The 15,616-nt window shown below is 40.0% G+C and overlaps 1 protein-coding gene across 1 annotated transcript in view; it reads right to left on the bottom strand.

The window, feature by feature from the left end:
• The window catches only part of grm7 (glutamate metabotropic receptor 7), a gene marked incomplete at both ends in the record, with an annotated part of 327,441 nt that overhangs the window by 139,368 nt on the left and 172,457 nt on the right, over positions 1-15,616 (bottom strand). Inside the window, 2 exons of the mRNA XM_083972506.1 lie at positions 14,298-14,452; positions 15,201-15,336. Of these exons, the coding sequence (XP_083828632.1) occupies positions 14,298-14,452; positions 15,201-15,336 (291 nt within the window). The remainder of the gene's footprint in view (positions 1-14,297; positions 14,453-15,200; positions 15,337-15,616) is intronic.

Genomic DNA, 15,616 nt, shown 5'->3' with positions numbered 1-15,616 from the left:
GAAAGGAAAGCAGAGGCTTGTGAGGTGAAAGTGGTTTCACATGCAGGCAGGAGGAGGAGACACAGACATGTTGGAGCACAGAAAATACAAGTGATAAAAGGTTTCTTGGATGGAAATAATAAGCTTCACCCAGGGCTTATCTCAGCCAATGTGACGGTGGGGATGCACCATCGTCGTCCAAAATAAGGTGTGACATTCATATTTTCATGCCATTTGGGCAGACAATCCACAAGATATGATGCTAATACACACAGATAGTGCAATCACACCCTTGCAGAGGGTGGGTTTAGAATCTGGCCTCTTTGGCCTTGCAGCCTCTGACCTAAGGTAACTGATTGCTTTGTCTTAACTAATTTATCTAGGTTTTCCTTTACATCCTTGACAAGAACCTCACACGGCCATCAGTCATCAAAAAAAAACTTTGTAAATTCACTGAGCTACAATATTAACTGTGAATATAACTTGGATGTAAATGTACTTTAATTACATTTTCTGCTTCAACAATTCAGATGTCTTTTCAACAACATTTGACAGCCTGGGTAACTACACTCTGTATTAACAGTTGCACAAAAACAAGTGCTTCAAACTGATTTAATGACTGTTTCATCATTTTATCTAGTCACTTGAACCATAGTTATTTTCATGGATTGTGAGCGTTTTTGTTTGGTTTTAGGCAGTTTGTCTCAAAGGGCTTTACATGGCATCATAACAACATCCTCTGCCCTTAGACCCTCACATCAACTGAGGAAAAACTCCATAGAAAACCCTTTTAACAGGGAAAAATCTGAGAAACCTCAGGGTGAGCAAGAGAGGAGGGATCCCTCACCCAGGACGGGCAGACGTGCAATAGATGTACATGCTCATTATTTAGGGATAATGAGCATACCTCATCCTCCCTCCGCAGCCACAGCCTCACTGTGCTGTGTGTTGATGAAACATGACGCTGTCCATGGTGCTGAAGTCACACAGATAGGTTTAAACGAATGCCTCTCCTAATGTTAAATCAATTCTAAAACAAATATTGTATTTTCTAAGGATGTACTGTTCGGACTAACTGTGATGTTATATAAATGATGTGTAACTTGTTACGGAGAGAGTGGAGGCTCCTTACACATCGTGGCTGGAAACCAAACCTGCATCAGTAAAGATAATCTCTTGTTTATGACAGATATGACTACACACAATACACATATCGTAACACGTGTATGGTAATCCATCGATCCACTGATCATTTCAACTATCGCTGCTTTATGCCCCCAAAGTGGAAGACATACCAGCCCTTTGTTGTTATGATAACAGTTATGGCTTAGGTTTAGGCAAAAAGACTTCTGGAAAAGATGATGTGTTAAAACAAGTACCTCTTTAACATTAGATGATATTGGTTGTCATGGGTACAATAACAATAAGTTGATTAACTTTGTTGAATAGTCATGGATAAGAAGCAACATTTATTGCTACTTTCACATGGACTTTGTCACTCTGTAAACTACAGTATGGCACGTCATCCTTTGCTCCTGTCATAGTAACTAAGGCCACTGTGTCACCTAGCAGCAAAACATAATGGATAATGGATCATAATAACCTGTTGCATGGACGACCTATGGGCTAATTTCTTTACTTGAGTACAGTGTCAAATGAATAGCTATATAACCAAAAATAGATATCAACCTGTCATGGACAATTGGTTTGATACTCTGTGGTCATTTTGTGTCCATGTTAATACTGTCTATAGTGGTGTGTGTCTCTTTGTGGTAATTTTGTGTCTCTCTGAATGTATATTGTGAGCTGTTCCAGAGTATACAGTATACACAGTATGTTGTATGATGAAGTATCTTTCAACATGACAGCATACTGTGGCTGTCACTCTTAGTTGCATTAGCAAACAGAAAAGAGAAAAGGTCATCACTTTCTCAGACTACCCAGAGAAGACATACAGTATGTGGAACATATGTGGGAACATTTTCAGCACAGAGGGAGCTCAGATAATGGGAAAAGTGTGGTTGAAAGACTGTACCCAACAAGTGACAAAAAAGTATGGAAGCCCATTTCCGCCACATGAGAAAAAAAATTATGAGCTACTAAGTCATAATTATGAGATACTAAGTCGAAATTATGAGATAGCTAAGTCGAAATTATGAGATACTAAGTCATAATTATGAGATACTAAGTCGAAATTATGAGATACTAAGTCATAATTATGAGATACTAAGTCGAAATTATGAGATACTAAGTCAAAATTATGAGATAGCTAAGTCATAATTATGAGATACTAAGTCGAAATTATGAGATAGCTAAGTCATAATTATGAGATACTAAGTCATAATTATGAGATACTAAGTCGAAATTATGAGATAGCTAAGTCATAATTATGAGATACTAAGTCGAAATTATGAGATACTAAGTCAAAATTATGAGATAGCTAAGTCATAATTATGAGATACTAAGTCAAAATTATGAGATACTAAGTCATAATTATGAGATACTAAGTCGAAATTATGAGATAGCTAAGTCATAATTATGAGATAGCTAAGTCATAATTATGAGATACTAAGTCGAAATTATGAGATAGCTATGTCGAAATTATGAGATAGCTAAATCATAATTATGAGATAAGTCACGGAGCACAGCTGTCCTCGGTGAGTCTGTTACTTCATCACAAGAAGCGTAGGCCTACACTATTCTTACTGTTTAACCCTGCTGGGTTACAAACTTTATTAAGCGTGTAACGCCCGGTTACATTCAGCTCGGTCCGGTCAGGTGGTGTCACTTCAAAACATGTCCGTGTGTCACACTGAACTAAACAAAGGTTCCTAACAATAAGTTTTCATCAGTTTCAAATTACGATTCAGTGTAATTTACTTGTTAAAACATAGAGGACAGATACCACGGACTGTAACTGGAGTTAGAGACCTATTTATCTGAACGGATTAAAAAACATTAATGCTTAAGGAACAGTGCTGTCTTAGCCATGCTAGGCAGGACTAGCCGCATAGCTCCACAGCTGGATGAAGAACTTTCACAGTGAGGAAATACAGTGAAGAGGTGGGTAAAACTCTGTGGTGCTTTTGGGTCGGCAGTGGGAGGCTGTTATGATGCGACAGCGAGGCCACACAGTGTGTGAGAGGAGCACCGGAGGACCGCCACCGTTAACCGGCGGCTCTCTCTTTTTAATCAAGATGCTCGGAGCGAACTTTTGGACCACGCTGTCGGTTCGTCTGCGGTGCATTCACAGCCCGTCCGAGAGCGTTTTATTCATGTTCATCCAGCTTCTGGGACACTGGACTGGACACTGTTATTCCTTAGTGACCCTAGGACGTACAGGACGTGTGATGCGGATCCATAGGTGGCTGCAGCGCACTGTTCAATATGTTTACATGTGTGACACTAGTCACTCAAACCATAATGCAGCAGGTAACATCAGGCGGTCCTCCGGTGTTCCTCTCACACACTGTGTGACCACACAGTCCAGTGTCCCAGAAGCTGGGTGATCTAATAAAATGCTCTCGGGCGGGCTGTGAATGCACCGCAGACAAACTGACAGCATAATCCAAAAGTTCGCTCCGAGCATCACTGATTAAAACGAGAGAGCCGTCTGACGTGCCGGTTAACGGTGGCGGTCCTCCAGTGCTCCGTGTGGCCTCGCTATCATAGCAGCCTCCCAAAGCCGACCCACCACCACGGAGTTTTATCCACCTCTTCATTGTATTTCCTCACTGTGAAAGTTCTTCATCCAGCTGTGGAGCTATGCTGCTAGTCCTGCCTGGCTAGATGACAGCACTGTTCCCGTGTCCTCCTTGAGCATTAATATGTTTTAATCCATACAGATATAGGTCTCCAACTCCAGTTACAGTCCGTGTGGTATCTGTCCTCACTGTTTTAATTATACGTGAACCGGAATTTGAAAATCCATAGCCATCCTGCTACGATGAGCTCCTCTGTGCCCCTTGTTTTGATTTAGGCTATCTCATAATTTCGACTTAGTATCTCATAATTATGACTTAGCTATCTCATAATTTTGACTTAGTATCTCATAATTATGACTTAGCTATCTCATAATTATGACTTAGTATCTCATAATTTCGATTTAGTATCTCATAATTTCGACTTAGTATCTCATAATTATGACTTAGTATCTCATAATTTCGATTTAGTATCTCATAATTATGACTTGGCTATCTCATAATTTCGACTTAGTATCTCATAATTTTGACTTAGTATCTCATAATTATGACTTGGCTATCTCATAATTTCGACTTAGTATCTCATAATTTTGACTTAGTATCTCATAATTATGACTTAGCTATCTCATAATTTCGACTTAGTATCTCATAATTTTGACCTAGTATCTCATAATTATGACTTAGCTATCTCATAATTTCGACTTAGCTATCTCATAATTATGACTTAGTAGCTCATAATTTTTTTTCTCAAGTGGCGGAAATGGGCTTCCATAAAAAAGTGAACAAGTAAAGAAAGAAAAAGACAAGCAGAGGGGAAAAGACAAATACTTTGGTGTGAAGTAAGAGAAAGGATGCTTAACACGATCAGTGTCAGCGGCTGAGCCTCTCCTCCTCCCGTCTCTTTGCCATTTGTCAGATCAGTGTTCGGTCTCACACTACGGCCTAAAGAATCCATTGTGACAGGCTGCCTGAGAACATTCCCACTGAATTAGCTAAGTACTCCAGGAAACAGCCACACAGACATCCACACACTGCTGCAACACAGGGCTACACACAGGCCTGCAAGCGAGATGAATACCCAAGGTCCACGATCTTAACATTACCTTGCCTTGGAGGGCATTTTTCACTGTTATCTATTATTAAGGGCGTTGCTGTGTGCTGAAAAGTGATGCAGATAAAGGGCTACGATGGAAAAAAAAACTGTTTCTAATAGTCTTGAACATTCAGACAGTGGTAAAGGAAAAGAAAAACTAATGCAAAGTGTCTTTGTGAGGAGAGCCAGAGCATGATTCCAAAAAGCCTTAACGCTCGATGGCATTGATTTATTAAAGTCCTGTTCAGACCTGGTAGTCAGGGGGCTTAGCAGAATTACCGTTACGGAGCGGATAAAAGCGTAAAAATTTGTATGATGTTTCTTTATAGTCTAACAAATAATTTTAGCCTAGGAGCCCTGAACAATTTTTTCTGTAAAATATCATATTACAAAATCATCATTATCAATGAAATATTTCCAAAACACCTGCTATTTTTAAGACTCTAAGCATCATAAAATGATTTAAAAAAAATCTAAGAATACTCACACAAAATGTGGGTACATTACATAATGTGTGTGTGTGCTGCATATGTGTGTTTATTACATACAGTATATGTGTGTATATTGCATAGTTTTAGCTTTATATTAAAAGCGAGAAAGAAAATAAAATCTTTTTTTCCCCCTCATCAATCTACACCCAGTACCCCTTAATGACAGCACAAACCCAGAATTTTAGAAATGTTTGCAATTTAATAAAAATAGAAAAAATTAAATATCACCTGAACATTTAGACCCTTTGCTGCAATGCTCGTGTATGCCATTCAGGAGCTGTCAAGTTATTTTATTCATCTTTGAGCCTAACTGTATTGAAATAAATAGTTTGGACATGATTTGAAAGACACACCTCAATAAGATACAGCTAATACAGCTCATTTGCATATCTGAGCAAAGTGAGATCCATGAGGTCAAAGGAACTGCCCCAAGAGCTCAATTGTAGCAAGGCATAGATCTGGACAAGGCTACACAAAGAAATTTGATAATCCTTCAATTTTCAGGCTGCTAATTATGGGTGGCATGGTGGTGCAGTGGTTAGCACTGTCTCACTGTCTCACAGCAAGGGGGTTCTGGGTTCGAACCCACCGGCTGGGGCCCTCCTCTCGTTAGTGAAGTGAGAGGCTCCAGCTCACCCCTGACCCTAGTGCAGGATAAGCGGTGGTCAATGAATGACACATGAAAGGTTTGAATTTGCAAACAACCACCTGGTTGTGAGTAACTCTACCAAGCCTTTCATGTGTGTAACACTGTGGAGTGAGCTTTCATTGGTCCACTCTGCTGTATAGCCCAGATTGGTGGAGGCTTGTTGGAGGCTGCTGCAATGGCTCATCTTCTGAGCCATCTTCTGTAACTTTCTCCCCTCACCCAAAAGGATCTCTGGAGCTCAGCTTTTCTGTTTGTTTTTGGGGTTCTTTGTTACCTTTCTAACCAACTCTAACCAACTCTCACCAACTCTGCCAACTGTTTGGCTGGATGGCCAGCTCTATGAAGAGTCCTGGTTGACCCAAACCTTTGATGGAGGCCACTGTGCTCTTAGAAACAATAAGTGCAGCAGGTCTTCTTTTGTAGCCTTGTCCAGATCTGTGTCCTGCTGCTACAATTATGTCTCTGTATTTACCGCAGATTCATCTGTGCAGTTGCAACTGTCAAGAGTTACAAGATCTTTGAAATCATCCAACAAAGGATTGCCCATTCTAGTAATAGATTATCAATTTACGACATTCATTAACTTAATTTAATTTATAATAATTTATAATAACTTTGGAATGATAAGTCTCCAGTGCTTCTCTACCCCTTCCAGATGCTTTTGCATCTTTGCACAATTAATCCATAATGATACTGTAATGCATGTTTTATACACATCATTTGGAAGGTTACTGGTCAGTGCACAAATTAAAAGCAGATTCAGGTTATACAGTGGCCTATAAAGAGCAAATTAGCTACCATCAATTTCTTCTTAAGACTTCAGAAAAATGACATTTTTCATCATATAATTTGATCAAGAGAATATGGTTCTTTTTATGGATATTTCAAAAAAATTCTGGTGGGCTCCTAGGCTAAAATCATATAGTAGGTACTGACGTAGCCTCGTGCCAAATTTCACGCTTTTATCCGCTCCGTATCGGTAAGCCCAAAAAAGGGTGCTAAGCCCCCTGACTATGGCATTAGCATGTGTCTCCGATGATCAGCTCCGGGCATGTCAGTTCGCACTTGCTTTAAAATGCATCTCCACATGCGTCTTGAGTGACCACTTGTGATCGGATCTCACTTCCACGGTTCCTATGCAAATAAACATGCATACGGTAAACATGTAATAAACATGCATCTTGAGTGCATTCACACCTTATCTTTGAGCTGTCCACTTGTGGTAAGATCACAAGATGGTTGTTAGTGCCAGGTCTGAACAGGACCCAAGTCTCTGTACCCTGCTGAAGAGATGGATGCCACTCCTCCTGAAGATATTCGTGTGATGCTGATGGCAGAGACCACCAACATGTCAGTCCAAAATCACTCATACGTGGTAAGTTGGGTTTCGATCTGGTGACTGTGAAGGTCACAGTTTATGATTTACTTCATTTTCAAATGGCAAGTTTGACCTCGACTGACCCCTTCTGTCCCTGTGGCTTGAAGCACCGTCACTGTTCACTAATCACTCAGATCATTCCGGGTTCAAGTTACCCTGTGATGGAAGAATTGAAATCTTCATTGGTTTCTTGTATTATTCACTGAAAATTGAGAAATGTTCATACTTATTCTTTTTTGAAACATCCACAGAACTCAAGATGCTATTGCTTCTGGGGGACCTAAGGTCTGTTTTGGAGGCCGTTAAGTTGTCTGTGACTTCCCCTATGATATGTACAAAGAGAAGTAATTCAGTGAGGTAGTGCTGGATGGAGACTAGGCCTGCACGATATCAGCAAAATGTGCAATGTGCGATAACATGGTCCAATATTGCAATGATGATATGTCTTGCGATAAATAAGCAAATATGCAGGTGTTCATATTAACCAAACAGTTCCTGTGTCTTTCTGGAAATTACTCAATATGCTGTAGTACATATGCCAGGTCTGTGGCACTGTAACAGTGGAACAGTGGAAGAGTGAAAAGCTTGCTCACTGTAAACAAATTCCAAACATTATAAGTCGACTAAACATGAGAAATCATTCCAGAACAAATATGCAGATTGATGCTGCGTGGCGCGTTTCAGGTGCGGTTTCCAAGGGACCGGATTGAAGTCCATCATTGTTGTTGTTACGTTACATTACGTCTCATGATTACAGGTATGAGGTGTATGAGGGTGAAGTGTGAAGCCTGCAATGGTGATAGGGATGAAAATAATATTAATTGGTCAGCCCTAATGGAGACCGTTATAAATGCAGTCAGATGACGAGTTTGCAGCTGTGAATGCACAACCAAGGAGTTCAGTGATGTGATCTCTCTCTGGCTCAAAAACACACATACACACAAAAAACGTAAAAAGGCTGTTGAACTGAATTTGAACGGTTTTCAGTTGTTGTTGGCTACGTTTTGGCTTACATCCAAACTGCTGAAACCTACTGGCTGCCCTGCAGATAACAGCCTCTCCAATGCACTTGCTAATGCCACATTACAGGATTCTTACAACAGAACCAGGGCATATTCAGCTGAAACAGATAAATAACAGAAAGAGATGTTGACTGCAGAGGCAGTGGCGCATGATGAATAATCTGTAATTATAAAGCATCATTTGTAATGCGTAGCCCTGTCACACTGAGCAGATCGTTGTTTGGTGGAAAATCAAACTGAGAAAAATCACTATCATACACTGTATATATTTTCTCTGTAAAATCTTTCTCTTCCTGCTGCTTCTCCTGTGGGGGGAAATTGTATGAGATTACTGTATATTATTTTGTCATTTGTTCTTTTTGTCCAAAAATATACTGCTCAGTTACCAAAGCAAATAGATTCTGAGACACCTGGGTGACTGCACAATCCACAGAGAATACATTCAAAAAAGAGCAATATAAATTTATAAGTAGTAGCATCTATAGGATCGCTCTAAGCCAGATTCATGTTTCTTTGTTCATAAGTGCATCTGAAGTCTACAGCTGTAAAAAGTTTCCTACCTTTCATATATAATATAAAGAGCGTGTCTGTTCTCTGTGCCAACTGCAAGCTCCCAGTCATTTCCTGCCTTCTCAGGCAAACGCGTGCAGGACGACATCCATCTTGGCGGATAGCGATCATGTTTTAAACATAGGGGCAGATTGAAATCCACATTCTCCACCCGCCTGCCCGCACACACGCACGCACTCACACACACACGTGTACACGGGTGCTCCAAACAAAAGAGGATGGAGAGGATTGGGTGGTGGTGGCAGGGAGGGGGGGTGGGAGGTGTGTGTGTCCGTGTACTTTGCCTTTAAACAAAAAAATTCAGAGCCACGTTTGCGTTTTCCTCTTCTCAGGATAAAGTGTGCTTTTGCTTTGCTGCATTTTAGACGAGTTTAGTCTTTGTTCAAACTGACACCAATTTGTGTAGCGAGGCTTGAAAGCAAATGTCCCTCGGGGTCACGGGTGTGGACACTGCCACCCTGAGAAGTCAGAGAGAGAGAGTTCCAAGAGTCGGAACAAATCATCTCAGTCTCCTGGGTGTTGCCACACAGGCACTTTGCTACTGACCTTTAATATGCACCACCCTAATGAGGGTTGAATAGTGAAAGCAAAAGTTCGACATTTCTCATCTTTCTCTGATGTTCATATTGACACCACTATCATGTTTATACAGTGAAGATGAAGCAACAAACCGGCAGCTGCAATGCAAACCCAACTTTATACTTATTTATGACCAACTTGGTATGTTTATATGCTATGCTAATTCTTCTTTTGGTTGTGTACAGTGCATTGGTTCAGCTGTTTCTCAAAGGTCTGACATCAAATGCCTGAGATTTGTGGATTAGAGGGTGTAATTGACTCTGGGAAGTGGATGCATCTCAGCTGGAGACCGCAGACTCAGCGGGCTTCCTCTGCCACAGGAGGGAAACTTCCCCTCAGCCCACAGCCAATGTTCTGCCTCATTTTCAGCTCCCTCTCTACCTCTCTCACTCTTTCTCCCTCTGTATCTTTCTTCCATCATATTTTTTGTCTGTCTTTTGTTCAACCCATGTTTTGTCATTCTCTGCCTCTAATTTCCCATCTTTCTCTCACAGGTTCGGTTTCAGTAATTAACAGCTACTTTTCCGGTGCCGTGTTCAGACAGGCAGCTCAAATCTACATTTACATGACAAACACTGAAGCTGGAAAGACAATACAAAGAAATCTGACCTTTTTCAGCTGCTGATGAGTAATGGAGTTAAGTTTGACGCTGAAATCACATTGTTTAGGAAATTGCTTGTTAATGCCATAGATGACTACGGAGCAAAGGAAAATCTATCAAATTAAAAGATCTGACTTGGAAAACAAATCTATGTATCTTTCTCTATAATGACCCCTTGTGAAGTTTTGACCACTACACAACCCAATGGAAGATCCATGTGTGTTTATAACAGTTTATGCACATGGTGGATAATAGGAACACATATTTGTTATAATTCCACATTAAACAACTGATAAAGAGGAGTTTATTCCAAGTTAAGATGTAAATTACATAGTGCATAGTTTAATGAATTATAAAATTAAATATGAATTATAATTATAAATGATAGCTACACTGATTTTAGTGGTATCATGTCAAGAAACACACAATGTGTCAGCAAAGGTACTGTAGGAGAAAATTATTACTGTAATAACCAATAAAGAAAATTACCTTTGCAGATATTGAATGAACAAAGAAACTAATTCAACAGCTTTTTTGGACAAACAAAATCATTTTTACCTAGAAACTTCAATTTTGATTTTGTTTTTGGTTCACAAGTACGCTCGTCAAGTAGCTTTGAGGCTTGATTATCAAGTGGGCAACATGAGCCCCACGAACTCCAGGAGGCACAAAATGCAGCACAGTACAATAACATGAGCCTTTGGTTGAGAATGTGGTGTTTTTTCATCAGCGTGAATGGTTGAATTTGGATGAAGTGACTACACTCAGTCGAATTGTCATGGAGGATACAGTCTACAGATTAATCAATAGTGAAAATCACCCGAGCTCTGCGTAGTTCTAATATAAGTGTGAACACTTTCATTATCACTTTTTGTGCTGACATGATGCATATTCATGAGCCTGGTTTGTATTTAATCAAATTAGCACGCAGCATGTGGTGCTGGGCAATATTCATGCATTTAAACACGGTACACAATGCTCAGAGAGTGGGAGGAATGAGCTGTTAATATGGGCCCTGCAGCAGGTTAATCTGACCATGACTCTCCCTCCCACTGCTACGGCTCACCCCCCTCTGATGTAATGAGCCTGCTCCCTCATGCCTGAGTTACCCAGACTGCCCGTCACACCTCACTATTCTCCTACTGTCTTTATGCCCAGAAAACCACCATTTTCATAAATCATTTGTCAAAAAAGAGTGGAGAAAAGAGCAAACGGAAGGGGACAATGTTAATTAGGGCGCCACCCAAGGTTACGCACTCACCGATTTCCTCTCCTCTTATTGACTTTACTTTACTTTATTTGTTTATTTGGATGGGACAGTGCACATTAATGGACATAAAAAATGTGTTTAGCTCAGTTGGTAGAGCACCCGCCCCATGTGTTGAGGCTATAGTCCTCACTGCAGGCGACCCCGGTTCGAATCCCACGCCGAGTGGTCCTATCCTGCGTGTCACCATGCGTAATTTTTCAATGACTTTGGATAGCACAGGAAGAATGCTGATTGGCCGGTAATTGGCCACTGATTTCTTGTCCCCAGATTTAAAGATAGGTGTTATTGTCAAGTCAAGTAGCCTATAGTTTATTTGTCCCAACTTGGGCAATTTGGTTGCAGTCTAGAGGTGTAAAAGACATAAAAACAATACATTCCAACACACATACATACAACAGATCACAGCCTCAATATACTGTATATATATAAAGCAAAAAACAATAATGCAACAATAAAACAGATACTCCTAACTTTCCTCAGTACTTGCCTTTTGTATAAACAGTTCAAATCAACAAACCGAGTCCCCACAATCTTGCTAGCAACCTTCACAATGCCCTGTAGGGCATTTTTATGTTTAGTTCCAAGGTTGCCATACCAGCAAATAATAGAAAAAGAAATAACAGATTTGATAAAGGATCTGTAGAACAGAGTCATTAAGGTCTTATCAACTTGAAATGCAGCTAATTTTCTCAAACTAAAAAGGCACCGCTGGCCTTTCTTACATAGCGCTTCTGTGTTGAAATCAAATTGTGGCTATGGATGATGGTACTTCCCTTGAGGTGATTGACTGACTGACTAGCATAGTGATTGGTTTTATCAGTGCGTCAGAATACTGTATGTTTTGATGAAGTCGGTGTCTAAGTCAGATATATCCTTGGCCTTAGAACACTTCAGAGCAGATATGCATCTACTGTCAGGGTGCGTGTTTGTAAAGATGCTCCGAATGCCAGTTTAAATGTTTTGAGGGGGAAGAGAAAAGTCAGACATTGACGTTGCTGCTAAACACAGGGAATAAGATTACAGAGGCTTTTACATGTGTGTGGGAGAATTTAGATTTCAGAAAAGAAAATCAGATTTGGCTGCTTCCCATTAAGCCTTTGACTGCAGTGTTTGTGTTCTCAAGAAATGATGAAAAAAATGAAAAAAGAACAAAGGGTTTATGTTTTATTTGAAGTCAAAAATCTTGAAACTGGCAACAACAAACGTAGTTTTGCATCCCTGTCAACATCTTTGTCATGCTCCGAGTTGTCAGTAGTTACTGCACTGTGCTGTAATACCACTGCATCTTAATGTAACGGCTGTCATCAGCATGAGGGAGGCAGTCGCTGATGTCAGCCTCCCTCCCCTCACTCCAAGTTACATTTCCCCTGATCAGCATTTTGTGCTTCTTAGTGTTGTCAGAGCTGTCTGAGAGAGAAAAAGGCTGTTCACACTGAAACTTATTAATCTGCATAGATCAGCTTTGTAGGGCAAGATCAATAGGATAAGTAGCTGATTAGCTTAGTTTAGCATAATGACTGGTAAACCTGGCTCAGGAAACAAAATGCACCTGCTAGCTCATCTGAGGCTCACTTGTAACAAATATTAAAAATGGTGTTATTGTTCTTAACCAACCAAAGTGTTGTCCTCTCCGCTGGTTAATTTCTTACAGTTATTGATGTGTTTTGAAAAACAGAGGAAAGAAAATTAACCAAAACACCAAACTATGAATGGAAAGATAGATTCTGGCATGTTTGCTTTTGTTTAGAATTCACTGAACCTTGGAAACAAAACAAAAAAGTCAAACGGGGTGTCAGCTTTTGTGTGCTGCTTTTTGTGAGGTTTCCAGAGTCTGGAGGTGGCGGAGCCAAAACAAATCAAAACATTGATTGCATTGGCTCAGTATTCACACTGGAAAGTGTGTGACTCCACTTTAAGCAACAGTTTAACAATCTTGTTCTCTTAAAGCAGAGGGGTAGATGAATGTCAGTACCACTCTAATACCTGTTAACAGATATGTTTTGCATGAACAGCAAACAACATCTTAGTTTAGTTCAGCATAAGTACTGGAACCAAGATAACCAGTACACATCACTCTGTCAAATAGATCAGCACATGACGACATTGAGATAAGCAAACTGTGTTTTTTTGGTGGAGTCTGGATGGCTTCACCCCCTATGGAAAGATTTCAAAAATATTTCTGACTTTCTGTTCACCTCAGGCATTTACAGATGGTCATCTTAATCCCTAATTGTACAAATGTACATCATCTGGCTCTGTATGAGGCAAAATGGTCAGAGCGGCAGACTGCACTGCATGCAGACTGGAGGAGCTGGGGATTGAACCCACAACCATCAGATCTGTATCTTGTGGCTGAAATTGTATTTTATAAAAAAGGGACTGGGGCCACATTCACACGCACATTCAAAGTTTACTGAGAGTGTAAAATTTTTACCGACTGCTATCATCATGTTTGTGTTCTCTCAATTCTAACTATTTCTTCAATAAACACTGCAACTTCTTCACTCAACTTCACACAAGCAGTCACTCTGCCAAAGCCAGCCATTTGTACAGAAATATCGTATTGTAGTTGGTGATAACACACAAAAATGATCCTGGTCAGACACAGCCGGTTGACTGAATGAGACTGAGAACCACCATAGAAGAGGACAGATCAAACATGGACAAAGGGATAACTTCCTCAACTTCCTCTTCATGCTTGATTATATAAAGTTTGGTGAATCTTTGTGACTGACTGAGATATCGAAGCAGGGCAGATACAGCAGTAGCTGATGCTGATACTCTGATGCTTATACATACTCATCATCAAAAGGTTTTTTGTTCAAGTTTGAGTCACAAGAAACTAAGAAATTGAACACAGTGAATGTTCTCACTGAGGATGGACAAATTCACATGTATGACCCTGATCCTTCCTCACACAGGTGAGTGCACAATCTTAAATAAAAGGTTTGGTGAGAAACTCACCGCTGATGGTAGCTCTCTTTGGCAGTATCGTGATGGCTCCAACAGCAGCATCCTCCAGATGGTTGATGGGGCTGTTTTTAGCCCCCCAGCTGTCCGAGCCAATCCACATGAAATGACCGAGCTGGTCAGCTCGCTTACTGGCATTCAGGATCCCCCTGTATTCAAACATAGTTACTGAGTTACACATTGTGCATTGTGGAGCTGAACATGTGGCTGATACTTTTTAAAAGTTACACATTAAATATCAATCAGTTAAAAATTACTACACAGCACCAACACAATACCTTACCCTGTATCCATGCCTTGTTTTGAATTTAAAAGTTTCATGCTACAGTTGGGTAACTTACCCAAAATCAAACATTTATTCAGATTCAGTGGTGAATCAGATGTAACATTAAAAAAATGGACACAAATGTATTTGTTGTATGGAAAGCTTTGGACATCGTGTTTAAAAGACAGTAAGTGAGTAAAGGAACAAAGTTTTCAGCTGAACTCACTTCATTTGCACGAGACAGATAAGTAAACCAATGTTAATGCTAACACTAACTCAAAATAGAAAAATACAAATGTCTCCTGCACCAAAAGAAAAAAAGGACCAGTCTAGTTACTGAGATGAATTAATGCACAACCAGCATCCATCATCTTTACAGATACCAAATATTTCTTTCTCCTTTTTTGTATCTTCAGCTTTATGGAGTATTGACTTAGAAGAGCTACACAATAGTTTTCTTTGGCAATAATAAATTAGGTTTTCTACTCATAAGTCCTGAGTAAAGTTAACCCCAGGTTTGAAACCAATTTGATCAGTTTCGTGTGTACTGTAGGGCTCATGAATTGAACATTTTGCACATGTGACCTAAAATATAATATTAATTGTGTTTGAGGAAAAACATGTTTATTTACCTGATGTCCTCATCAGATGCGAACAGGATGACTGCCCTGGCGTATCGAGTGTCCAGCAGCATGCGGATGATTTTGTCAAAGTCAGACGGTTTGTGGTCGTGAGGGATCTTCAGCGACTGAGCTATACAGATTCCACCTGAGGAGACACAGAACAAAGGGCAACGTTAATGCACTTGATTTAAAGGGACCGTTTCCCGAACTAGATGCGTTTCCTGTTTCTGATTCAGAGACAAAAAATATGGTTATTTATTGATTTGACTGTAAAACACCCTCAAAAAGGTTTTTCAAAGAGTTTCTTCAAAAAGTTTAAAGTTAAAGTAAAAGTAAGAGCAATTGAAGAATCTAAAAGTGGGGAAAATGCAGCAGGCTTTAATAGAGTGCCAGAAGAAAGAGAGCTCTGCTTCTCTTTCTCTGCT

This window comes from Trachurus trachurus, assembly GCF_905171665.1.
Source record: "Trachurus trachurus genome assembly, chromosome: 5".
Lineage (NCBI taxonomy): Eukaryota > Metazoa > Chordata > Actinopteri > Carangiformes > Carangidae > Trachurus > Trachurus trachurus.
The sequence above is the reverse complement of the archived record's forward strand: the minus strand, read 5'-3'. Positions and strand labels throughout refer to the sequence as shown.